Source organism: Biomphalaria glabrata, chromosome 13 (genome assembly GCF_947242115.1).
Source record: "Biomphalaria glabrata chromosome 13, xgBioGlab47.1, whole genome shotgun sequence".
Lineage (NCBI taxonomy): Eukaryota > Metazoa > Mollusca > Gastropoda > Planorbidae > Biomphalaria > Biomphalaria glabrata.
The window spans coordinates 15,433,998-15,461,397 of record NC_074723.1 but is presented as its reverse complement, the minus strand read 5'-3'; the positions used below and the strand labels follow the sequence as shown (position 1 = coordinate 15,461,397).

The following is a 27,400-nucleotide window of genomic DNA, read 5'->3' as shown; positions in this document are numbered from 1 at the left end:
GGGGCGAAATAATCTAAAAATAGGTTGAAATATAAATAATTAGTATATATATTATTAACATAAGTAATAAATTCGCAAACAAATTGTGTGAATTCTATACTATAATTCCCTACCGCCCCCCCCCCCTGGATCCGCCAGTGATTCAAGGGTTGATTTTGATACCAAGTCCGCCAATGACTGGGGGGATACTGTACTGCCTGGTGCCGCCCGTACCTACCGCACCACCCTTGTTACGCCAATGTCATATCAAAGTGTAGGTTAAACTTACATCACCACGAGGCTGTGAGGCATTCAGAGCAATCTCTTCTGTCGTTTGAACATTACTGTACTGGTCAGCTTCATGTACTGGAGTGCTGATTTTTTGATTTAGGGAAGAGGTATTGTCCTGACATGGTGAGAAACAGGTGGAGTATATAATTTTGCAAATGACACCATGTAGAAATATTTGATTAATAAATGAATACTAATTGATGTTTTTTTATGCCAGATTTAGTATGTGTGTTAGGATAGAATATCTGCATTTTTCAATTTTGAAAAAAAAAATTGTTTTTTTAAAGTGGGTTCTTAAATAAAGTAATAATAATAACGCAGGAAAAATACAATTCGCAAAATAATTATTGCAAAAGTTGTTTAGATAAGGGAAGTAATAATGGATCAAATCAATTTAATATTATAACTCAGTTACCCTTCTTTGCGACCTTTATTTTATTAATTTATGTATAGAAAGAATGGCGTAGATAATTTTATAAAATTAAAGAAGTTATTTCCACTTTGTATTTGTTACTTTAGAACTTTCAACTTTATATTTTTTAATTTGTTCCAGAAATGTCCCAGTCACGTCTACATCTTTAATCGCGAGCTAAATGATAATGAATCATGTATGAAGTATGCGCACATTAATTTTGTTTTTTATTTGGCTTGCGAAATATTACTTTTCCGCCCCCCACTCATTTCTCAATTTCAAATCAACTTTTAAGAAACATTTTCCTATGATAAGTTTATGTTTATCTCTTATTCAGACATGTGATTATTTTACAGAGACTCCTTTGATTTCATATTATCCAATTGCCCTCAACTTATCGACGAAATTCATAAAATATAACATGGGCAACTTTTCGTTAGCAAAACAAAGAAATCCAGCTGTAAGCATTTAAAAATTGCTGTTAACTGAGAAAGGAATATATTACAATATTTCACCTTGGGTAAAAGACTATATCTTTTTTATCATAGACATGTAAGCCTATCTAAAAATGATATATTACTATTTCAAAATGAACTGGTCTGCTATGATGCACTTATAGAAAAGTAATTTCAACCAATCAAAACAAACCTTTTCATATCCAATATTTACATGCACTTCCTCAACATTCAGTGCGCTGGTCGGCTGATCCAGAGTCTTGACGTTCAGCAGTAATACAACACCGTTTGTCTCCCCTGACTTTTTGTTGCTCTTGGAATGTTTAGAAGCTTTGTCAGCCATTGTGTTTGGTTATAATTTACACTGATTAAAATCTACTGGTCGAATGTAAATGTCGCTGTGAACGAAAACGAACAAATAAGTAGTAACATTTTCTTTGTGCATTTAAAGAATTAAAGTAGAATATTTTTTAAAAAATTACTTTAAAAAAAAAGTTATATAAGGGAAAGAACCGCGTAATTACTTTTAGTTCAATGCTGCAAAATTTATTGCCCTTTTTCTATGTAAACAAATTTAATTAACCACTAATTAATTAATTGGTCAATTTTTCGAGCAATTCATGCATGTTATTATAGGGACAATGAATAATTGTGCAAAGTTTCAATCTGATCTGAGAATGGAAAGTGGGAGATGTAGAGTTTACAAGAATGAGTTTGAGTTTAGGCACATCGGCACAATTTAGGCCATGTCGTGCCCGCAATCCTCCAAGGATCACTCTGCGAGTGTACAAGATTCCATCCAGACTGAGTGGTAACAAACTACAGCTTTATTTGTAAATTATTCATTTGTTCTCATATATGTGAAGCCTACAGTTCATTAGTCATTAACACATCGAGCTCAGTGTGAAATGTAAGCTATAATTATGCAAGTGAAGTTTTAAAGCGAATTACGTACTATGTTATTTCGCAATTTTAAAAAAAAAAGAAATTCATATTTTTTTTTTAATTCCACTATGAAGCAAAAGGTCATTGAGCATTTAAAGTCTACTTTAATTGTACTGTGTGATCATGGGATAGACCAAGCTTCGGCCTTTTATCTTGAAAATAAACAAATGCAGAGCCTGGAATGAGACTCATACCAAGGGCCGGCCTTGCGAACTGCGGAGCCTAATTTAGTGGGTGCTCGCGAAGCCCCTCTTAATTATTTTTTTACAATGACAACTATTAAAATTAATTAGATTTTTATACAAACATTTATTATGCAACATGCATAGGAAAAAAATCAAACGCAACAGGCGCCAGTGGGTTACAGTTACGTCAATGCTAAGATACACTAAATATGTTAACCCTTTAAGTTTTACATCTCGAAAAGCTTGTGACAATAGCCATGGCTACGCTAAATGTAAATTGCGGGTCCCTGCCATGAGCGGGGCACTATTCGGAGCAATCGGCCAAACCATTCAAATTTAAAGTGTCTACAATTCCTATATTAAATGACCTGACAAATGTATGCTTCCAACCTACCTGAGTAAGTCAGTGTCATCTACCATTAACAACAAAATATGACACGATCTTGAGTCCTTTTTCCAGAATGCGATAGGATAGTACCTGTGCAGCGTCAGTATTGAAGCGAGGATTTATGTGCAGCATCCGTTTAATAGAAGTCTGTTATGGAAGAAAAGAATGGACACTTCGTCAAGATCTAGGTTTGATTCAAGTACCAGACACCGTAGCCGCGCTTTCAGTTTAACGCGTAATACATGTAGGCCTATATATATATATATATATCTGTATATACTAACTACCACTACACAAAAATGTGAGCACAGACATATATTATAATATACATATGTCTGGGGTTATGAAATATAAAGTTTTTAAAGGTTGACAATTTTCACATCGGTTTTTTGTTATATACTCTACCACCTACCCTCATTTAACGCACAAAAATAGTTTAAAAGAAAAAAGTACGCCATTAAAGAATTTAAAACAAAACATTTTATACCATTGTGTACAAAAGAGACGCGTCTGAAAACGAATCTCGCATACACATGCCAAATACAACTTGTAACTGATATTCAAACATCTTAACACTCATAATACTTACTGTTCGACTTCGAATCAAAAATTAATATAGACACTTTTCAAGCCTCGAGCTGTTCCTTAAATCCCTCCACCAGACAGTTGCGTAAACCCAGCCCCGCAATGATGAAATGAGGAGAAAAAAAATTGTGTCCGTTTGACAAGTTGCGCAGCTTCGTGGATTTCAGAAAATGTAGCAAGCAAACGAACTCAGCTACACCTAGTTGAACACTGGGGTTGGCTGACTGCGTTGTCAAATGGGAGATAGCTCTGGGCTAAGCGGTTCGTTTTATAGGGCCCCAGATGAGAGATAACAGAACGTCTCCAATAAAACAGCAGACGTCAGATCTCGTATTTAAACAAATGTATAGATAAAACCAAAAATAGACTTTTCAAGTCTACTTGTGTCCAGCAATAAAATATACATTCAGCGGTAAACAGTAGTCCACTCTAAATATATCCAGTCATTTTGGTTTCTTTTAAAACAATAAAATACACTGACGTCTACAGACTAAGAGTGTATTTTCGTAAAAAGACCTCTATAAATAGCTATGTATACAATGTTGCTTTGTCCCAATCATGATTTGCAAAGACCAAGGAGATTTTAAGAAGTGCGCAATTTAAGGAAGGTACCGGTACACTAATTATTATGGACACCCCCCCACACACACACTAACTTTTAATGACTGTTTATCTGTTTCATGTTATTAAATCTATAGCTCTAGAAGTCAGTGTGGAGTTAGTGACCGTACTTGGAATCTGTGCGACGTCGCAGCGAGCTATTATTCTCACCTGCCCACAGGTTGCGACGTCGCAGGTCAGCGTTGAGGCCTTCTGTGACGATTGGTCTCGGTCTAGCCACTTTTCTTGCATTTAGCTCGTTTTTCGTCCCATATCGCTTTCTAACGTTCACTGGTGGTGTTTTTTCAATTCCTTCTATTAGCTCACACTTCTGCATAGACAAAAAGTCTTTGGAAGGGGGGAAGTCACTCAAAGGATACAGTTCAAAAACAGATTTTAAAATTTGAATCATTCATTTAAAGCTACAATTTTGCACATTGGAATATAGCCGGGTAGCTAACTTGATAAGAGCTTTACTCTAACAATATGAATGTCGTAGGTTCGATCCCCACGCACTGGTCAATTTTTTGCCCTCTTTATATTTCAATGACAAAATATAATATAATGTTTAGTTTTTACTAGATTCTATTTAATGTAAACATAAAGTAGGAATCGGTTTTAAAAAAATGGACTAATTGTACATTGCCACTTTTATCTTATTTTGAAATGAACTATATCAGTGGCACCCCTTTCAGAAAGGTGCCGATATCAGTCGTTCTCAAACTGTGGTCCGCGGACCCGCAGAAAAAATTGTAAACAATTAAAATAACTTCGCTAAAAGCCAGTTTATCCGTTAAGATAATTAGAATAATAATTAACTCGCTGTCAGGTTTAGGATTTATTTGCGTTTTTAACTAGCTATATACTGTTAAGGTCCCGGGGTTCAACCTGACAAGAACATCACTCACACACAGTCGTACATACAGTAAACAACTAGGTGAATAGTTTAAATAACAACAAAAATAAATGAATTTAATTGTATGAAACATATATGTGTATGTACAATGAGGATGACAAATAGACAGTATATATATTAGATATATATATATATATATATATATATATATATATATATATAATAGGTATATATAAAGATATTATACAATAATTAATTTAAGCACCTTTGCTACGGCTATTAACTTGTCACCCTGGCTTTATGGTCCACCAGACTCTGACCGACTGGCGTCACAACACTGCCAACCTTGGTAATAGTAAAGTTTGACAATGACAATGAAAAAAAACTGCAATATGTATTTCTGAGACGGCAAGCGACGCCCACAACTCCAACACTGGCACCCTAAAAACGAAATAAACACAATACTCTCAACTTCTACACTAAAAATAGAAATAGTGACAACCTCATACAACATACAATAATAGATATCACAAACGAATAACTCACCCTAAACAGGGGTCCCAAAAATCCAACTGAAAAATAAGTCCGAGAAACAGGTACAGACAAATAACGTTTTACGAGCCAACACACCGTCCGCTACAACCAAAACTAGAGGGTGAACTGCCTCATGACAAAGAATGACCGATAGATGTCACCGGACTTTGTGACGTAGCAAAACAATTCAAAACAAAAAATAAAAGACACTCTCGCCCCGTACACGTACTACCAGTAGAGGAAATAAAAAAAAACAGAGTTAGGAGAAAGAGATAGACACTTGTCTATACTACACGACATCCCCCCTCCTCGACGAACTGGAAATTTTGAAAGAAATTCCAGTCATCAAAAATCCTTTCGAAGACAAAACTTTGTAGAAAGAACAAGGAAGAACAAAATGATCATAAGTGCATCTATGTCACATTTCAAAATGTAATAATGGAAGAAAAAAAATGATGGGGAGTCACCAATTAATGAACCAAGGAGACACAATACACGTCAAGATGAAAATCCAATAACAAAGAAAAGTTGGTTACCTTGACTTTTAAGGTGATCCATATCAACTTGGGCCAAGAACCAAGTTATATTACAAAATCATATTTACAAATACAACATTAATATAATATACCAACTTATATTCATGGTAGATAAATACACATTATATTCTTGAAATTAGTATCATTTGCATAATATAAAACACAAGTTCAAATGTTATAACACATAGAGACATAATATAAATGGCGGATGGAAGTCTATATCAATCTTGAACAAAGATCAGCCAGCAGATTGTGCTCTCCCTTTACGTGGGCAACGTCAAAGGAGTAGTCTTGTAGCATCAATGCCCATCTTGTGATACGTGCATTTGTAAAGTTTGTGCTCCTGAGATACGATAAGGCCTTGTGATCAGTCAGCAGGTGAAATGTTTTACCTGCTAAATACCTGTCCAGTTTCTTAACAGAATATACTATGGCTAATCCTTCCCGTTCAATAATAGAGTACTTCTGCTCCCGAGGCAACAACTTACGGCTTACGTACTTTATGGGATGTAACACACCTTTGATACACTGACAGAGAATACCAGAAATTCCTTTATCTGAAGCATCGGTCTGAAGAAAAAAAGATAGAGAAGGGTCAGGTAAACGAAGAATAGGATACTTACTCAAACAAGTCTGCACTCTATTCAATGCCTCCGCACACTCATAGTTCCAGTCCACTCTTATAGACTTGCCCCGACGTAGTAACTCTGTAAAGGGGAATACTAAATCCGCGTAACTCGGAATAAATTTGCTGTAATAATTTATCAGACCAATCAAACTACGTATTTCTTTCTTTGTAGTGGGTGTTTTAAATTCCATGATCTTTTTTACATTGCTAGGATCAGGTTTGATAACTCCCTGTCCCACATTATGACCCAGAAATTTAACACTAGTGTAGCCCACCTCAAGTTTATCTGGTTTTAGTGTAAAGCCGTTCTCTCTTAGAGCGCAAAAAACATTTCTGACACTTTTCGAGTGTGATTCCCAGTCTTCACTGAAAATACAAATGTCATCGAAGTAGAACAATACATTTTCTACTCCCCTTAGCATACTCTTAACAACCTTATTAAAATGACTTGGAGCACCGCTCAACCCAAAGGGTAAGTAGTGGAACATATAATGCTCCCCAAGAACTCTAAACGCTGTAAAAGGTTTGCTCGTTTCACTGATCGGAATTTGCCAGTAACCCTTTGTTAGGTCCACCAATGTAAAGTACTTGGCTTTATACAACATGTTAAACAAATCTTCTTGTTCAGGAATTACCTCAGCAGGTATTTCAGTAATATTATTTAATTTTCTAAAATCTATACAAGGGCGGAGTGTGCCATCTTTCTTCTTAATTATAACAACTGGCGCTGCATAAGGGGAGTCCGTCGGCCCTATAATTCCCAATTCTAACATGTTGTCGATTTCTTGCTTCACTTTCTCTTTCATATGAATGGGCACCGCATATGGTTTCAGAGCTATAGGCTTCTTATCAATCAATTTAATTTTAAACTTTTCGACTGTGGCCCTGCCAGGAACATTGGATATAATGTCTCTATACTCTGTTAAAATTTCATTTACTTGCATCTTTTGCATATGGTTCAAATTGGGGTTAATTTTGACCTGTGTGAAGACATCCTCGTGAATCTTCTCTTTCTGCGTAATTTCTAGCGTTGGAATGTTAGGTAGCATATCATCATTATATTCATCCTGCTCAGCAACGTCTTCCTCCCCTACAACTGAAACCATATTAGCTGACAAAAGTTCATTTCTATTTTCATCTGCAACAATTAGGTTATCTCCCTTCTTTACCCTACAATGGTATTTCATAAGTCTGTTTATATGATATATCTTTGTCATATTTTCTTTCTGGATAACATAATTAAATTGGGAAATCTTGTTTAGAACCTTATACGGGCCCTGCCAAAACACGGACAGCTTACTGTCTCTGTGTGGTTTGAGGACTAAAACACAGTCACCCACATTTATATCACGCCTCGATGAGTATTTGTCATATTGTTTCTTGTATTTATTTCTGTTTGCCTTACTGTTGAAATTAGCAATAGCAGTCACCTCAGATAATCTTGTCTTCAAATCCAGTAAATAACTGAATACATTCTTGTACCCATTTTCCTCTTCGTTATTTACGAACACTTGCTTTAAGATAGCCAAAGGGCCCCTCATTTGTCTTCCGTAGACAAGCTCAAATGGTGACATTCCCGTTGTTTCGTTAGGAACCTCTCGGTAGGCGAACAGTGCTGCGTTGACTTTCCGGTCCCAATCACAAGGGCTATCCTGACACACTTTCCTTAGAAAGGATTTTAAAGAAGAATTAAGTCGTTCAACCATCCCATTAGAGCTCGGGTGGTAAATGGTAGAATGCACTGGTTTGACAGAGAAAAAATTACAGACCTGATTGTACAATTCCGAAGTAAACTGTGGGCCTTGATCACTTAAAATTTCAGTCGGTAGCCCAATTCTACAAAAAATACTAGTTAGTGCTTCGATAACTGTTTCTGTGTTTATATTTCTCAGTGGTATCGCTTCTGGCCATCTCGTAGCAACATCTACTACTGTCAAAATATACCTATTCTTATTGTCAGTTAACTCCAATGGGCCAATAATATCTGTTGCAACTTTATAAAACGGAGTGGTAATAACATTCATTTGGCCAAGCTCCACTCTGTCACAACGACGTGGCATCCTAGCTTTCTGACAAATATCACACGACCTCACAAACTCTTTTATGTCTCTATCTAAACCTTGCCAGAAAAAATATTTGTAGATTTTACTTTTAGTCTTTCTTAATGACAAATGTCCTGCCAACATACTCTCATGAGCGGTTTTCAACACAATTTCTCTCTTAGCTGAAGGTACAACTAACTGTCTTTCTTCCTCACCAAACTTTCCCTTAAACACTCTGTACAATAGTCTATCAAACACTTTATATTCCACACTTCCATTCTTTTTATTATCTACACAACTGTCCACATGTCGCTCCCATAGATCTTTTAAAGACGGATCACTCAACTGTTCACATAAAAATTCTTCGCTTGTACCTAGCACATCTCGACATTCTTCCAATACTCCACAATCACTTACAGTGCCGCCCTCAATCTCCTTATTTGTCATTGACCTAGTTACTGCTGAGCAATTAAACTCACGACTCACATTACTGTCAACATTCCCAAGAATTAAATCTGCAACCGGATCTTTAAAGCAAGCTACGACATATTTACCGACAATGTAATCCGACTCAATACTCACACATGCCAATGGATAATCCTTCACTGTCCCATCAACAAGTTTTAATTTATAAGTACCAGGAATCATGTCTTTCTCACCAACTAATGAGCTTCTAATTCCTATAACACTCGAACCAGAATCTTTCAAAACAGACACACTTATCCCATTTACTCTCCCCTTTTCAAACTTCAGCTTACCCACAGACTTATCACGTAATGTCTTATCCACATATGAAAAAGTTTTTCTCTTACAGGGGGAAAAATACTCATCTCCTTTCCCTAAAGTACAATTTCCACAATTTTGAATATTGTGAGGACCACTCAGTCATCTATAAGACCCTCCTGGGCCTTGATCTCTGTTTTGGTATGCCGCAGTACCACCCGTTCTACTGTGCCTGTTATTGTAAGAATTCTCGTATGTAGCATAACTTTGTCTCCCCACACTATTGCCGCGGATTCTTCGACCGTTACCATCAAACTGCCTTTGGTAGCGACCTTGTGATGCATTTCTACTGGGCCTTTGTGTGTTAGTGGAGATTGTGGGTGCGTTCCTATATCTAACATCAGAAGCAGGACTAGAGTTTAGTTGCGAACGTTGAGGGCATTCTGACGCTTTGTGGCCTCCCCTCTTGCACTTAAAACAAATAATTAAGTTACTCTCAATCCCTGGACTTCTATTTCTCACAGGCTCACGACACGCTGCCGCAACATGCGCACTTTCTTCCTTACAAATAGACACATCTGACTCCGACTCACTGCATGCTGCTGCAACATATACACTTTCTTCCTTACAAATGGACACATCAGAACCAGCTACCTTAAATCCTTCTATAACTTCTAGCATATTATCTACTGTTCTGTGCTTGCTCAAAACTAGTTGCCTGTATACGTCACTCGAAACACTTTCTAAGATCCTATCTTTGATCAACAGGTCTTTTAACTCCTCCACTGTTTTACCGACTTCGGCCATCTTGCACCAATTGTCTAATGCTGTTCTCAATTCTGTTACATATCTCCTAAAGTCGTTTTGACTTGGTCTCACGAGATGGAATCTTTTGCGGCAGGTTTCCGCGTTGATATCTGCATGGCGAAGAAGTGCAGTCTTGACTTCTTCATAATTCTCGCTAAGGAACAGACTGTCCCTTAGCATGAAGTTTCTGAGTGCGGTGGTCAGTTTATATGACAACAGCAAGGACCACTCTTTTCTCTCTATTTTGCACCTTGCTGCAACGGCCTCAAAGTGTGTTAGGTAAGCTAGGAGGTCGTCATCATCTTTCATTCCCTGGAAACTCTTGTCAAGCCTGTCTAAGACATTCTTGTATCGCACATCCCCTGACTGTCCTGCCGCCCAGCCTGCCTCTGGCGCAGACTTTTCTTTAAGCCTAGCCAGTTCCAACTCCTCTTTCCTCTTGATTGACTCCTTGGCATCTCTCTCCTTCCATCTTTCGTGCTCCTCGCGTTTGGCCTTCTCATCACGTTGAAATCTCTCTTCTTCCTCTTTCTTCCTAGCCTCTTCTTCTGCCTTCGCCTCTTTCTTTCTAGCCTCTTCTTCTGCCTTCGCCTCTTTCTTTCTAGCCTCTTCTTCTGCCTTCGCCTCTTCCTTATCTCTATCATATTCAGCTTTCCGTTCCTTCACATATTTCTCTAGCCTTTCCCCTTCGTACCCCATAGCACGGCCATCACTAATAAATTGTGACGTTACCGTTAACCTGGTTTCCATGGTCTAAGTGCCTTACTGTGTTAAGCTAAATCAACTAATACTATTATTATTATTACTATGATATACTATAATATACACACATAAGATGTAAACTACAACCTATGAGTGTGTCGTATGGCAAAGAAAGAGAAAACCTATCTGAGCAGTATCCAACGTCGGAGAGAAAACGCCTCACTCCAGGCCGATGCGTAGAAAGGTAGCTGCTACAGGGACTTCCAAAACACCAACACAGGAACGATGGCCTCTAACACATGTATCAACGGTCAATCCCCACACACTTGTCTGTTGTCGGGAGCGAGAAGACACTCGTCACTCGGTCATAAGTGAAGCACAAAATTACATGAAAGAAAAAATTAAATAAATGAATATAAATAACAATCTTGAAATATCAACACCTATAGTCATATGATGATGAGTTCAAAGTCATAAATGATGAATTTAGCATTGGTACAATCCTCAATATCAACAATCAACACATATGGTAATATGGAGGTGAATTCAAACAAATTAATGATAAATTTAACAATGTTTCAAGCCTCTGCTACTTTTGATGTCCAAACAATTATGAGAAGTACACAAACAATTTTTTTTTCTTCAGCAAATTGTACCCAATACATCAAATATAAATACAATAAAGGGGTATTAGTCAGTATATATATTTTTTTATTTTATAAGATAACAAGACTAGATAAGACAATCTATGACCTAGTAGTCACAGCCGGACTCTGAGCCCCCATTTGTCAGGTTTAGGATTTATTTGCGTTTTTAACTAGCTATATACTGTTAAGGTCCCGGGGTTCAACCTGACAAGAACATCACTCACACACAGTCGTACATACAGTAAACAACTAGGTGAATAGTTTAAATAACAACAAAAATAAATGAATTTAATTGTATGAAACATATATGTGTATGTACAATGAGGATGACAAATAGACAGTATATATATTAGATATATATATATATATATATATATATATATATATATATATATATATATAATAGGTATATATAAAGATATTATACAATAATTAATTTAAGCACCTTTGCTACGGCTATTAACTTGTCACCCTGGCTTTATGGTCCACCAGACTCTGACCGACTGGCGTCACAACACTGCCAACCTTGGTAATAGTAAAGTTTGACAATGACAATGAAAAAAAACTGCAATATGTATTTCTGAGACGGCAAGCGACGCCCACAACTCCAACACTGGCACCCTAAAAACGAAATAAACACAATACTCTCAACTTCTACACTAAAAATAGAAATAGTGACAACCTCATACAACATACAATAATAGATATCACAAACGAATAACTCACCCTAAACAGGGGTCCCAAAAATCCAACTGAAAAATAAGTCCGAGAAACAGGTACAGACAAATAACGTTTTACGAGCCAACACACCGTCCGCTACAACCAAAACTAGAGGGTGAACTGCCTCATGACAAAGAATGACCGATAGATGTCACCGGACTTTGTGACGTAGCAAAACAATTCAAAACAAAAAATAAAAGACACTCTCGCCCCGTACACGTACTACCAGTAGAGGAAATAAAAAAAAACAGAGTTAGGAGAAAGAGATAGACACTTGTCTATACTACACGACACTCGCCCCTCACTAAATATTTAATAGGTCTATTACGAGGACATAAAGCAAAGATTTGAAGACATTCTTCATTTAGGTAAACCCTTTTGCGCGTGGGCATAGTAAGATCCCAATCACAGATGAATCCATAATGCAGGTTTCAACAGGAGCAGCATATTGAAATGCCCACAAGCGATGAACTTAAAATCAATGTTTGAACAAGGAGTCAAAATAGTTTGAGAACGTTTAGCCTATATGCATATCTCTCTCTTATTTCTTTATCACCCGCACTCAAGCCAAAGGCGGCGGTCTGCATATTTTTAACATGTAGGCCTATGCTAGTTCCTTCTGTGTCGAGATCGGCCCAGTGATTAGATCGTTTTATATGGAACCGAACCGCATGAGCAACGCACAAGAAAGTCGTATTTTAGTCTCCTCCCCCCCCCCCCCAACCGGCTTAAATTAACAACAAAAAAAAAAGCTTGATATATTCCGACATACATATACAAATCTACTTTAAAAATCTACTGTAGACTAAAATTAAAAGCTTGTTTGCTTTGATACTGTGTAATTCTTATGAACTTTAACAATAATAGTAACCAAACTGCTCTTCAGTGGATCCAAGAACACAATGAGAGGAAATGAAAAAAAAAAAAAAACTGACCTGGTTGCCAAACATGGGAGAATGAGTAAACAGCAGGGCGGACTGACTGTATGAGCAACTGTCCGGTGGGTGGGTCGGTGGGGCTGTCGGATGGGCCACATTAAATGTCGGTAAGTCCCGTTAACTTGGTCTCACCTCACCTTTCATAAAGACCTTTACGTACTTAACTTATTATTAAAGCCACATAATCCGAAATAATGGATTAGCTTAAAGCAGTTCACTGTGCTTCTGTAATAATCCTCTTTACACACAAAGAGATTAACAAACAAATTTTATAGTCCGATAGAAGTCGAACTAGTGTGAACATACGTCCGTGTAAATCTAAAACGGGACCCTGAACTTAAAAAAAAGGAAGTGTTCCCTCATGTAATGATGCAGCTATGTTTAAAGAAGTCTGTAGACCAACTGTTAAATTGGACTAAGTAATGATTTGTCCTATCTAATGTGCATTATATTTGGATTGGTCGGTTCGTCGCAAGATCCCAAGATTTCTCAGCTACGAAGTCATTGACAAACCACAATTATTACTTAAACAGTTAAACCAATTATAAATCGAATATCAATATCATATTGGGATCACCAAACAGTGATGTAGTGTCTTCAAACAATCATGTTATTTGACGTTGACTCATCCAAGAAGCATTAACGATTGAGGTCACGAATTGAATGGAAATATGACACTGCAGTTAAGAACGATGTCTATTGTGGAGAACGTCGACCATGCTCTTCAAAGCTGAAGACGGAACAAGATACAAGCCACAAAACAACCATATAAAAGAATAACTAAGGAGCGCTTCCTATCTGGGAACACTGCACTCCATCCTATAGGATATATTAGGATTATCTATCCAAACCCCGAACATGTCACATGATAATGAAAACAGAGAAGACAAATGTCTGAATACAAGCGCACAAACTCTAGTTATTATTGAATAATTCAAAGTGACAAAATCTACAACCCACACAAAATGCATTTACTAAACCATTGGGGCCAGCATCGGAACGATATTGGCACAATAAGGGTTATCCCTAATTGAGCCCCGATTAAAATGTCAGTTACTAAACCATTGGGGCTAGTATGGGCTTGATTACGGCGCGATTCTGGAAATCCCTCATGAATCCGAAAGTGGTTTTACCCATTCTGGGCCGATATTGGCACGATTAGGGCTGCCCCTATTGGGGCCCTAATGTGCAAACGATAACCACGCCCATTAGGGCCCACATGGGGCTATTTAGGGCTGCAATGGGGGATAACCCTAATCAAAAACGGTATTTGGCCATAATGGGCATGTTTATAGGTACGGTATATATTCTTGTAATAAAAGTATAAAAGGATATATTAAATTGTTGACATTTAAAACTTAAAATTAAATTGATTTTTAAGAAAACCTAGAAATTTCTAAATTATGGTTATCCAACTAAAAATTTTACGTTTAATATACAGATCTATTTCAACAGTGAAACAGCTGACGAATAAAAAATTCTACATACTCTGCTGGTCAACAATGAAGAGTGAATGTATTGTTTAGCTACCTTTGGGCCTTAAAGAAAAAAATATATTTCTAGCTCAACAATGATGGGCCTAAATGGTATAGGCCTAAATTTAAAACGTAATTTTAAAAACATTGTATATATTTTAGCATCAAAGGGTTAAACATTGACTTTGTCCTCCAATAACCAATTAGGACCTAAATCATCCAACGGTAAAGAAACTATTTATGTCAAGATAGAAAGTTTAACTCAATATATTAAAATAAAACCATTTCTTGTATATCATAGGTCTACACTAAGCTTTCTGTGTTCACACTCTGACCTAGCAGTCCAGTGAAATTGATTACTACACACGACACAATAATTAGGACCGTTACACGCTTTTTAGATCTTGTAGAATTTAATTCAAATAATATCGCAAATATTCGTCAAGATATCTCTTTACTTTCAAACAAATACCTTCTACGTTTTTAGACTAAAATAATAAAATGCTTATTAACAAATAATGCAAACTCACTATTGAGAAAACTTTGTTCCAAACAAAAACTGTAGCATTGTCAAAATATATCTTGAGATGAATGTTTTCTTTGCAAAGTTCTCATTTGAGTTTGTGATGGCTAATCCGTACTCAAGTTAGAGCATGCCCGCATTAGAACCACACACGCGCTCTATGGCGGACGCGGTCACTTCTAGATTTAGTCACTGGTCACGTTTTTATCTGAATGTGTACCAATCTTTTGTTCAGGCAACCTTGAACTTGGTGACACAATTATGTGTTCTGTGACGCCGCCGGGTGGGTGCAGGTGGACAACGATAGGGAGTAGGCCTACAATGTTTTGTTTGGTCTAAGAAAGAAAAACAGAAAGACCGAGGGGATGTTGTCACCTGGAGGCAGACTCTCTCTAACAGGCAGTTGCTAATATAGTCACACTAGGCAACAACCCGACCACCCCCGCCTCCCTCACCCACACAGACACGCACAGTAGGCCCTACACATTTTCTTTTTATATACGTTTCTCGTTAATATGGTAAAGTTTCCCTTTCAGACCTTGCGATCTATAGGGCAGATGATGCAAAAGTTATCTGTTTCTATGACGACGGTCAACGAGGGTGTCATGTGTCCAGCACAACAACCAACCGCTTTTACTTCCCCCAATGTTGCGATGGGAAGACAACATCAAAGAATGGACGGGCCTGACATTGAAAGAAGTTCTATCCAAGGCAAAAGACGGAGAGGAATGGAGAAAGACGTGTGGTGTCCCAACAGTCCTACAGACTAAGGGATAGGTGAAGGTGAAAGTGAATTAATGTCAGGTACCCAACTCATATTGAGCCTACCACTTGTCATGGGGCCGGTTTTAGATGGGTGGCTTAAGTTGTGTTTTCAAATTTATTTCAAGTTTATTTCATAAAGAATTGAATACGCCTACATTGGTTAGTTGTACAAGCTGTTTGGTGTTTCAAACCAACGACCAAGTATTATCAATGATGTATTTTTTTTTAAAGTAATTATATTTACTGTATAACAAGCTTCATATGTCATATAGCTATAGATATAAAAATTCGTTTCTGCTTTCGAGAATAAGTTTGTAATTATAAATATAGAAATAGTCGTGTACTCGTTCTATTGTTTTCATTCCTCCTCAAGCTGTAATGAACATTTATTACGTTCATTTAGAGAGGATATACATATTGTTTTCATTCCTCCTCAAGCTGTAATGAACATTTATTACGTTCATTTAGAGAGGATATACATATTGTTTTCATTCCTCCTCAAGCTGTAATGAACATTTATTACGTTCATTTAGAGAGGATATACATATTGTTTTCATTCCTCCTCAAGCTGTAATGAACATTTATTACGTTCATTTAGAGAGGATATACATATTGTTTTCATTCCTCCTCAAGCTGTAATGAACATTTATTACGTTCATTTAGAGAGGATACACATACACACGCACACACATATACACACACGCACACGTGTATATATATGAGAAAGGGTACATTTATTAGTTCTAAGCAGGCACGAGTATGGAGAAATGCCATGTTGAAACATACCAGCGTTCTTGTATTGTAATTTACAGAGCTCTCTTAAAAAAAAAAAAAAAACTAACATACGCCTAGATTACGTATCACTTTACGCATATCTATATTTAATCTACTAATCCATGAATTCAATTAGAAAGTCAATAGAAATTCAATGGGTCGTTCTCCATGCTGAGTTAAGAAAGGGAAGTGCATCCACAATTACATCAATCACAAACAAACAAACATTTGACATCTAATTTAGTTCAAGTCAGTGTTCACAGAAATTCTGTATCTAATATCTTTGGAACATTAAGTGTGCTGTTAGTTTGGTCTATCATATTCACTATAAACATTTGCGTATATCACATAAAAAGTGTACCTCTCTCAAGTCATAACATCTACTACACTATCTACACAATCCTTTGTATTTTGCCACATCATTGATCCTATAAAACAAGTGACACAATTGCCACAGCTACTTCTACCTATCCTCTCTACCCTACACTTTGCCCCAGAGGTTATAAATAAAGAGTCATAACCGGTGCATAGACTCGGCTCATTTTGAAATGACACTTTATTTCTTGGCTGTCTAACAAAGGTATCTATCACGAATGACATAGATAACTAGCACTATTTATAGAAATCTTAAAATATCTTCGAACTTTCTTAAATCAACATTGTACAGATCCAAAATAGACCAAAAATATAAAAAAAATAAAAACAAGGTTACAAAGACAGTCTGTGTGGAAACACAAACTCAAAATCACCTCTGAAGTGGTCCGTGCAGGTAGGTAAAAATGCAGGTTTCAATATTTTCAGACAGAATATCAAGAAACTATGAACTACAAACTGTCCACAATTACAACCCTATCTCCGTCCATACAAAGAGAAGAGACGTGCTCGTGTCGAAAGTGTTGACGATACTGATGTATTGTTAGTTCGACTAACGACTTCATTCCATAGGATAAGAAGATTTATTAATGTCATTATTATTACATTGTTATAATTCATGTGTATTCAATGAACTGATAGTTATGAAGAAAAAGTAAAATCCTTGTTGTCACTTACAAAGACCGAATCACGAATGAAGAAATTAGAAACAGGATTAATACAGCTATTGGACCCCATGATGACCTGTGTTATGTACTAGATTAGAGAGTAGGTTAGTTTTGTTAGACAAATATATTGTGTATGTTTTAGCGGCGGTATAAGTAGTGACGTAGTAATAAGACTAATGACGTATTAGACTTGGGCGAACAAGAGACCAACATGGCGTTAATCTAGAAGTAGGCTGTTTTGAATAGTAGTTGAATAGTAATTAGAAATAGCGACGTTTTAGGAAGACTGGACGGATTTCCTAGTGAGAAATAAAGTGTCATTGTATACAAGTGAACTTAGTTATTAAGTATATTCTAATTTATAATGTTCTGTGGCTAATGAGAAGTAATAATTAGTAAGAATCGAAGTCAGTTTACATTAGCCCACAACACCTGATAAGCACTGTAAAAAACGAAAACTCAAACTCTATGGCCACATCACATGGTCCTCATGGTTCGAAAAGACATTCCTTGAGGGAACAGTACCAGGAAGAAGATGAAGAGGAAGAGAAAAAGCGATGGGAAGACCACATCACATCGACAGGCCTGCAAGTGAATGAAATTCTATCAAAGGCAAAAGACAGAGAGGAAAGTCAAAGACGGCTGACATCTTGTGTGGTGCCCCAACCGTCCAACAGACTAAGGCAGGGGTTCTCAACCTGTGGACCGCGACCCACTTCAGGGTTGGTTGACGATTTGCCAGGGGTCGCCTAAGACCATTGAAAAAATGGATTGTTTTTGTCCATTCTTCTATTGCTGTGTGTGTGTTCGGGGGGGGGGGGGGTCGCGCAGTGTAGGGGATTGTAAAAAGGGGTCGCCGAGCATAAAAGGTTGAGAATCGCTGGACTAAGGGATAGGTAAAGGTGAAGTGAAATGTGAACCTGGCCTAACTGATGTTATTGAATGATTATCTAATTCATCTAATTATTTTGTAAAGGGCCAATCTCTCATTCAAAGTCTCAACAAATACAATTTTTCCCTAAAAAAATTAATTTCCCTTTAGTTAAGTGTTCCAAATTATATATGTTATTACGCAGTTCACGTGTGTTATGTGAAACACTACTTTTTAATTGTTGTTTTAAAATTATATTCCACTTATATGCATTTTTTCTCTTTAAAAAAAAGTTATAATTTTTTTTTAAATGTACCAGTATGTAGTTAGTATGACAAAAAGTACTGAATTTTGTAATATAATTTTGATAGAAAATTTGCTTACAAAAAATCTTATATGTTTACATAAATGTGTTAAAAATATGGTACATATATATTTTTCTTGATAAACGGTCTCCAGTTTTTTTGTTTTTTTTTTGTTGTTTTTTTTTTACAATTAATAATGAATAGTTGTAAAAATGGTGTATTTTTATAAAAAAAAAAAAAGTTTTTTTTCGCTTTCAGAAGCGAAAGATCTAAATGTCATGATGTCGGATTTTCAATATCTTTTTAGTTTACGAGATATAAAAGAGACGGACGGACGGACAGACAGACCACACAAAACTAAAAGCGGCTATTCTCCGTTCGGGGGCGCTAAAAATAACATAAATACCAGGGCTCATCAAACATTATCGCTCCACTAAGTATAGTGTCGATTTCTCGCAAAGCGTAACTTGCTGTACACTCCATCCATGTCGTGTTTGTTATGAAAGCTTGGTTGTCTCTAACAACACTATGCTCAAGACACAAAGTGTTATAAAGCTAACTACGATTTTAGTTTAGACATAAGTAGGCCTACATAGATCATTCTTCGATAACGGATTACCAAGATTATATCAACACAGACTCTGACTGTGTGGTACAAATTTGTAGCCTACACGATATTCCACCCCCACCCCCCAACTTTCCATTCTAGGATTAAGTTGAAACTTTGCACATTTAAAAGTTGTTGGTTTTTTTTTTCAATTTTTCCTTTTAAATAATGCATGATGAAGTGATTTTTATGATAAGCAGTTTACAAAGGTATCTTGTGACTATCTGATTCTAGATTATAAATTAGTGTATTTGAGTAAAACCGTTATAACAGAGTTTAATAAAATAATTAGGTAGGCTTTTTTTCTTGATTTTGATTTAAGATTAATATTATATTCATACATCTTAGAATAATGTTAGTTCTCCTTTTGTGTGTTTTGTTTGATTTTTTAGGCCAGCGTTTCTCAAACTGTGGGACGCCCGCTCCTTCTCACCTTCTGGGTGCTAAAAAAGGTTGCGAAAATAGATGTTCTTTTATTGCAAGAAAACTAGTCTAGTATTTGCAACAGCGGAATTATTGTAGATAATTTAGTAAAGTAATATATTCAAATGTTATTTCTATTATATTCTTATAATAAAATACATTCTATATATATAAGCCTTTATTACTGTAAGATGTTCATAAAAAAAGGGAGGGCGCCAACAAGATACCGTCCCAGGGCGCCAGCTATGCTCCCTACGACCCAGCCATGGTAACAGAAAAAAACCCACCTTTTTTCATTTAACCAGCTTATTTACAAATGCTCAGCTCCAGTTTTTTTTAAATTTTAAATATTGCACAGTTGGAAAGAATTTCCACTAATTTAACTTGACAATAAAGTTCAACGCAGTCCTGTGAAGCTCTAGGAAATTAAAAATGTGTCTGGAAGAAGGTTATAATTAGACAAATATCTCCAAGGCAAGTAACATTAATCAAATGTTAAACTAGATTGAGTCTTTACTATAGACTATATATTTACAGTCTATGGTCTTTACTGATATAAAGATTTCCAACATTGCTGATGTTATTGCCGCGTAAATAAAATAAATAATACAATCAATACAAAAGAGATAATTATACAGTTGTAATGTACATATTCGAAACAACTAAAGTTTTGGTTTACAAAGTCAAGTGCAATAACCCTTAAGGTGGAATTTCAATTTCCGTCAACAAAAGAGGGCCATCTTACTACAAATGAGCACAACCTCATCAGAATTGTTTCACTTGACATTTGCTGTCACCTAGCCATCACATGATTAGGCCAAACCCATTGTTGCGTTTACTTGACCTACATTTGACGATTGTTTTTTTTTTTTAAAATGGGGTCATTCTAAAGTTCAAGGGATGAGCCGGGTGCAATCAAAACTGTACAAAATAACTAATAACTAGAGCACGTTTAGCGCAATGAGAAAACACGTGTAAAAAAATCAGAGTTGGCAACAACAAAATATTCATAAATATGTATTGAGCTCATTATACACTTGCATACAACACCGCATGTTGATTTGCTAGCAGGGTACACACTGTTTATTTTGATCAGTTACCCCCATCCCTCTTTTTTTTTTCTCCTTTCAATTTCAATAAAACAGAACCCCCCCCCCCCCACCCCCTTTTTTTTAAAATTGCTTCCTTCGCATCTTTTTGCTCTCCCACATAGTTTTTTGACATGTTTCTTTTTCTTTTATTTCCAGTTAAACGGCCCGGATTTCGTAGATTCTCTATTATTATACTTTTGGCCAGTAAATTCTAGTATCTGTTACGTTCATTTATAACTGACCACTTATATCTTTACAGATACCTCTGCACGGAGGTTTTCTGTCAACTAGATAATCATGTAATCACACCCGTTAATCACACACGTTAATCACACCCGTTAATCACACCCGTTGTTGTGAAATTCAGCTCCTTGGACGGAGATAGAACAAACGGGGGGGGGGGGATTCTGAGTGTTCTTATTCTATAAAGCTCTAAATCAGTGGTTCCCAAACTTTTTTGTCTCGTAGACCCCTTGCCATGTTTTCTGGTTTTCGGTAGACCCCCTGTTTAACTTGTATTGCAATTTTTGCAGATTCATAAACTCATTTTTAAAACTAATTTCTAACTGCAGTGAGTCGAAGAGTGAAAAAGTAATTTAAAGCTACACAAAAAGTTACAGAGATCTATCGTTTTTGACTGATAAAATTTAAACCAAAAAAAAATAAAAAATGTGTATTGCTGGAATCACCAAACACACTAGAAATGTTTTTTTTTTTTTTTTTTTGTATGTTCATCATTTGTTACGGTTATTATGTTTCATATAGAAATTTTTTGTTCTATGAAGTAATCCTTCAAACATTAAATATTAATTAATTAATCAATTCGCCTTAAATATAATTTTAAAAGTTTTCGAAAAGAGCAGTTTCTAGAGAAGGGTCAAAGATGAGTTACTGGTGCCTAAATCAGTAAGCTTTGGCAGGAGGGACTCATTAGCCTTGGCTTGCAGCCCACCAAGCCAAAGGAAAACTGAATTCAATAATCTGCTGCTTTGCAGCTATACACAAACATGGGAAAGGTTTCGTGGGTCAGCCCTGGGGATAAATATGGAGCAGAAGACCATTAGGCAGTTTGCAGCTTTAATGCTCATCCCACCAATGTGCCCTTGAATTGTAGTGTTGCTTAAAGAAAATGTTTGCATAATAACAGATTTACGTTTATGTAAAACAGTTTTTAAAACTACTTCAATGGCTGGTAAAATCAATGCTTTATCTATAGTGAATTCCATATTTGGCTATAGGTAAAGAGATCTTATAAGACACTCACAAATCACCATCTTTTCTATATGATGTTGAAGAAAGATTGTGTGGGTTTATTCTGAACTTTATTTTTGAGTTTTTGAAATTTTTTATCACCTTTATTTTTTTACAAGGGTAGCATCGTCTCAAATAATCCTGCAGTGTAATTGGTTTCATATGGTCATAAAAAGGCATTATTTAACCAAGGAAATAAATAATCTATGATGTAAAATCTAGATTTCTTTTTGTTAAACATTAGTTACATGTAGACAAAAGTGACTATTTACATAAGTATTGAAATTAAATACAACAATTTTACATTTCAATAGCAGGACAAATATTTATAACTAAATTACACATATTTATACGTGCTTGAAATAGTTACATTAACGGAGTGTGAAAATTATAACTTTCTTTAATTGAAATCCACCACCGTAGACCCCCATGGACATCTCATAGACCCCCAATTTACGTTTTCACTTTCATGGACCCCCTGGAGGTCTTCGTAGACCCCTGGGGGTCTATATAGACCACTTTGGGAATCACTGCTCTAAATGGTACCTGACATTATTTGGAGAAAGTAAAGGCGGTTGATCGTTGTGCTGGCCACACCCCAACCTCGTTAACCGAAATGAAACAGATGAGCTGTACATCATCTGCTCCATGCACTGCAAGGTCTGAAAGAAAGCCTTTACTTTTCTTTTTTAATAGATGTAAGTTTAATAAAAAGGTAAACCTACTTGAGCCCATTGACTAAAGCCTGACTAAGCAAAAAACAGAAACACATTTTTTAAGCACCAGTCACAAGTGGATGTGTAGCACCCAGCACTTATAAAGGAAATAAGGTAAGGGTCATAGGCCAAGCTGCAAATAAAAAAAAAACAACAAATAGCCAGCAAGATTAGAACTGACTTCTAGATTTACACCACAAATATAAATCGCTTGACCAACACATCTTAGACCACCCACTGTGAAACGATATGTCGTTTAAAACTTGTAAAGCAAATGTAGGCTTATCTTACGCTAAGGCGATATCGTCTATGTGAAAAGAAGAATTAGTTAATACTGTCCTAGCACAGACACTCACATTACAAGAAACATACATGTATACACACAAAGGGGGCATACATTGAAACATTTAATACAGACGAATATGAAGACAAATATAGGTGGGCGAATACCATTTATGAATTGAAATACTTGTCTTGCTATTTGAATTTTTATTTTTCGAGTGACTAGATAGGAGTCTATTAAGATTTTCTTTTCGCCGTCTGCGTCTGTCATTGGCAGCGGATTTCAATATTTCATTGTGTAAGATTTCATTTTCTATATACTAAACAAAATTAATTAATTGCCACTAATTAATTAACTAATTGTTGTTTTTTTCCTTCTTCTTCTAACCACCTTTATTGCTGCTGAGCTGTGAGCTGTTTTTTTTTTAATTGATTCATATGTTGTTATTTATAATAAATAATTGTGGTAAGTTTCAACTTGATCCGAGAATAGGAAATGGGAGAAATAACGTGTACAAGATTTGCACCAAACAGACAGACAGACAGAGTGAGTTGATGTACGCTTTATAACAATGTATACTAAAAAAAATTAAATTAAAAAAAAAAGAAATATTAAAAAAAAAAACTTTTAAAATATTTTTGTAAACAAAATACTAACCTCAGAATTTAAATGAATGAATCCTCATCTACTTCATTTTCAATAATATGAAAACATGATCCACGGTGACACTGTGTCCCTGTAGGTATTTCTGACCAATTCGTTAGTGTTGATGCCCCATCAAAACTGTCAAAACGTTTCAGTCAAGAGAAACACACAACGTCAACGACCTGTACAATATGTCGGTGTCAGTCTAATTAACTTTATTGAAAGGTAGAATATAGACCCACACAAGTACTGACATTCTGTGCACGTGTTAATTTATCGAGTTAAATACAGACAAAAAAGCAGCAGACTTTGTTTAAAAGATACAGAACAGAATGATTGCTTAAAAACAAGGTCTAAAACTGATATTATTATTAGGCCTACGGTATTTCTATTATTTAAAAAAAAGCATTTTGTTCAATATCCAGTGCGGTCCCACCTTCCCAGCTACATAGCGACATATTGGAGATTTCCACCATCAATTTTAAACACATTAGATCTGCTCTCTGTAGTACATTTTGATGTTTAAGATCTGGTTTTCTTTAATTTATTAGAAATAAATTACAATAACATAGACAAAGAAAAGATACAGATATAGAGAAATATATGACCTTATATAAAGGAACCTAAAGAAATAAACATAAGTAACAGAGGAAGAAAGGGAAAGATTAGGAATGCGAAACAAAAATATCACTGTTGCCAAGGATGTATCTCTAGAGCAGTGTTTTCCGAACTGTGTTCCGCGGAACCCTAGTGTTCCACGAACTACTGGAATAGTTAACTAGTAGGCCACCACGTAATTTAATCTCTCTGAAAAATTAGCAAAGTGTTCCGCTAAATACTCCGAATGTGCGAAGTGTTCCGCTAAATACTCCGAATGTGCGAAGTGTTCCGCTAAATACTCCGAATGTGCGAAGTATTCCGCTAAATACTCCGAATGTGCGAAGTGTTCCGCTAAATACTCCGGATGTGCGAAGTGTTTCGTTAAGGAAAACGTTTTGGGAACCACTGTTCTATCAACTCTGCTTTAAATACCGCTGGTCAGCTGTCCATCCCTTTCAAAATACGTTTTCAGTTGCGCTATCAAAGAGAAAACCTCTAATACTTCTTCTATATTGATAGTATTTTGACTCTTCAGTTTTAAAAAGTACAAATATTTTATAGGCTTACCCATAGACATAAATAAATATAGACTGGCCGATTAAAGAGTTTTATGAAACGAAAATTTGTGACTTGCAATTTTGTGTACTTTATTATACAGCATTTATGAGCAGTATAAAAGTTAAGTATTCATCTCATCTATTTCAGCCATAACCTATATAAGTATTATAATAGTTTTGTTTAATCTCTAAGAATGAAGATCAAGCAACTTTTCATAATTCGGAAATCCGAATGCAATAGATATACATGTTTTCAAGTTACATGAAGCTACTTCCTTTTTCCAGTCTATATTTATTTATGTCTATGGGCTTACCTTACACAAAATCGTCAACATTTCCTATGTTCTGTATACTAGTTACTAGCTACAACAAAAAGCTAGCAATTTATAGTTTTCCGCTATAGATGAGAATCCTCAAGGAACCATATAGATGACAGCATTATTTGTGTTTGTCAGTTGTTTTCCAGGTAGCCTTTTTGGTCATATCACCTTATTTCTGGTTCGGCTACGTTGTTTTTGGTCTTAATTGGCCTTTTGGCTCTCTGCGATCATCTCCATCGTTTTGTTGTTGTTGTTGTTGTCATAGCTTGTTTATTAACTTAATTGTCTCATTTATCATTGCTGTCTCTTTTGTTTTGTGTCATTATTGTCTCTTTTAAACCATATCTCTTTTTTTGAGGAGTAATTCTTATGTTCTACCAGTTTTTTAAGTCATCGGTCTTTTGTCTTTAGCTTCATTTTTTTTTTTTTACATATCGTATAAATTCCGTGATGTTGTCATTGCCGGAAGTGATATATGAATTAAATTACCTATAAGATGCTTCCAAAGGTATGCATCACAAATAACCTCTGACAACTAGTCCATCTCCTGGGTTTTACGTGGTTCACAGATTGGGTCTGGCGGAACAGAAGGGTCTAAGGCGAGTAACTGGCACCTAAAGCAGTAAGCTTTGGACAGGAGGGGCTCGTTAGCCTTAACTATCTTTCTTGGAGAAGGAAAACTCTGAATTCAAACCTCTGCTGCCTTGCAGCTATACCCTAACATGAGAAAGGGCTTCGGAAGTCAACTCTAAGGAAAAAATCAGTAGCCGGTGACCGTGACCCTATAATTGTGGTACACCGTGCTACACCTTGACAGAGCCTGCGATGCAGCTGTTCCTAAACTGTACCGTGACTTTCCGTTCCTTTGGATACATCATCTGCATGTGTGTGGGTGAACTGCTGTGTGGGTGACATCATTCCAACCATAGCTAATGCCCATTTATATGAGATGATCTTTAGTCACATCGTAAATGAAGGAGGTCTGTATAGGCCTGTAAGACTGAGTTCAAGATGGGACAGGTGGAAGCTAACTTTTAAAATTACACAACATTCCAAAATATAAAGGCCAAAAACATATGATAGCACTTGATAGACAGGAACGCAGACAGATAGACTATTAGGCCTACGTATCTTGAGACCATTATGTTGGCAGGCCGAATCGCAAACTAGGCTACTTGGCCAGAAGTAGAGAGGCAAAGCAGATAACTATTCATCTTGTTAATACCAAAGTTACAGATTTTCTGTATTTAAATGAAGCTAATATAAATTGTAAAAAAAAAAATGCTAATAGTACTTAATAACTGCGTTGAACAGACGATAACATTTAGATAGCTGTTTCAAGTACCTGCGTTCAAATGACTGAGATAAAGTTTCAACAAGAGGTTCTCAAAGCTTTTCTTGCTACACATTCCTTAAACCGAAGATCAGAATAACAATAACATAAAGAATAATAAAAAAAAAATCATTTCCTTGCAAGTGATTTTACTCTTGTACTGAAAGCAAAAAATCTAGAGTCAGTGTTATTTGTGTTGTATTAAAATATTTTTGTTTGAATCGAAAAATTAAACATAAAAATAATAGTTACCTAGATTTGTAAAAAAAGAATTGTAAATATAAGAAAAAAAAACTTTTTTAAAAAGGACTATTTCCCCTTTGTATAGTTTATTTTTGTAACAGCGATTACTTTCCTCTTAACTAATGAATGATAGATTTTAAAAAGGTACATTTTGTAAGTTCCGGAACTTAGAATCACCATCTTCACACTGGCCTATGTAAGAGTGAATCTATCGCCAACATATCAAAGTCGACCACAGAGTATAATGGGTCAGAATAGTGTGTGGTGTTTTGAAGTTAACTTGAGAACCACCGTTCTAAACGAAATGTTATCCAACATCCCTGCGTTACATTTAAGTTAAAATTTATTGATATGACTTATCTACAGTCACCTGCGTTAAGGTCACGCGGTCTGGTTTCAAGACAAAGAACAGCAAGTTAACTATCAATAAGGTGCGGTAGGCCTACAGCTTAGTTTATTTACGATTCATTTGTGCTGTATCAGGGCCATGCATTATTTTGACTTCGTTTTGACATTAGTGAATCGACCTTGAGATATAAAGTGGCCTATATAAAAAAAAAAAGATTGTTGCTATCGCAGCCGAGACTAATCGTTATAGAAGGCCT

At 36.0% G+C, this 27,400-nt stretch overlaps 2 protein-coding genes across 5 annotated transcripts in view; both read right to left on the bottom strand.

The window, feature by feature from the left end:
* Window positions 1-23,867, bottom strand: part of LOC106063726 (uncharacterized) — a 33,191-nt gene extending 9,324 nt beyond the window's left edge. The window contains exons 1-4 of one of the 4 annotated variants that reach the window (XM_056008680.1): window positions 23,755-23,867; window positions 2,662-2,802; window positions 1,331-1,535; window positions 269-385 (exon numbers count right to left, since the gene is read on the bottom strand). In XM_056008680.1, coding sequence (XP_055864655.1) covers window positions 269-385; window positions 1,331-1,480 — 267 coding nt within the window. In that variant the 5' untranslated portion in view covers window positions 1,481-1,535; window positions 2,662-2,802; window positions 23,755-23,867. Of the gene's footprint in view, window positions 1-268; window positions 386-1,330; window positions 1,536-2,661; window positions 2,803-3,142; window positions 3,220-3,244; window positions 3,461-14,978; window positions 15,157-23,754 lie in introns of those variants that run through there. The other 3 variants (XM_056008678.1, XM_056008677.1, XM_056008679.1) reach the window with 3 other exon arrangements.
* LOC129922465 (uncharacterized) lies at window positions 9,322-10,808 on the bottom strand. The gene has a single exon (XM_056008681.1). The coding sequence runs from the start codon at window positions 10,714-10,716 to the stop codon at window positions 9,322-9,324; it is 1,395 nt and encodes a 464-aa protein (XP_055864656.1). The 5' UTR covers window positions 10,717-10,808.
* Window positions 23,868-27,400: the final 3,533 nt, after the last annotated feature.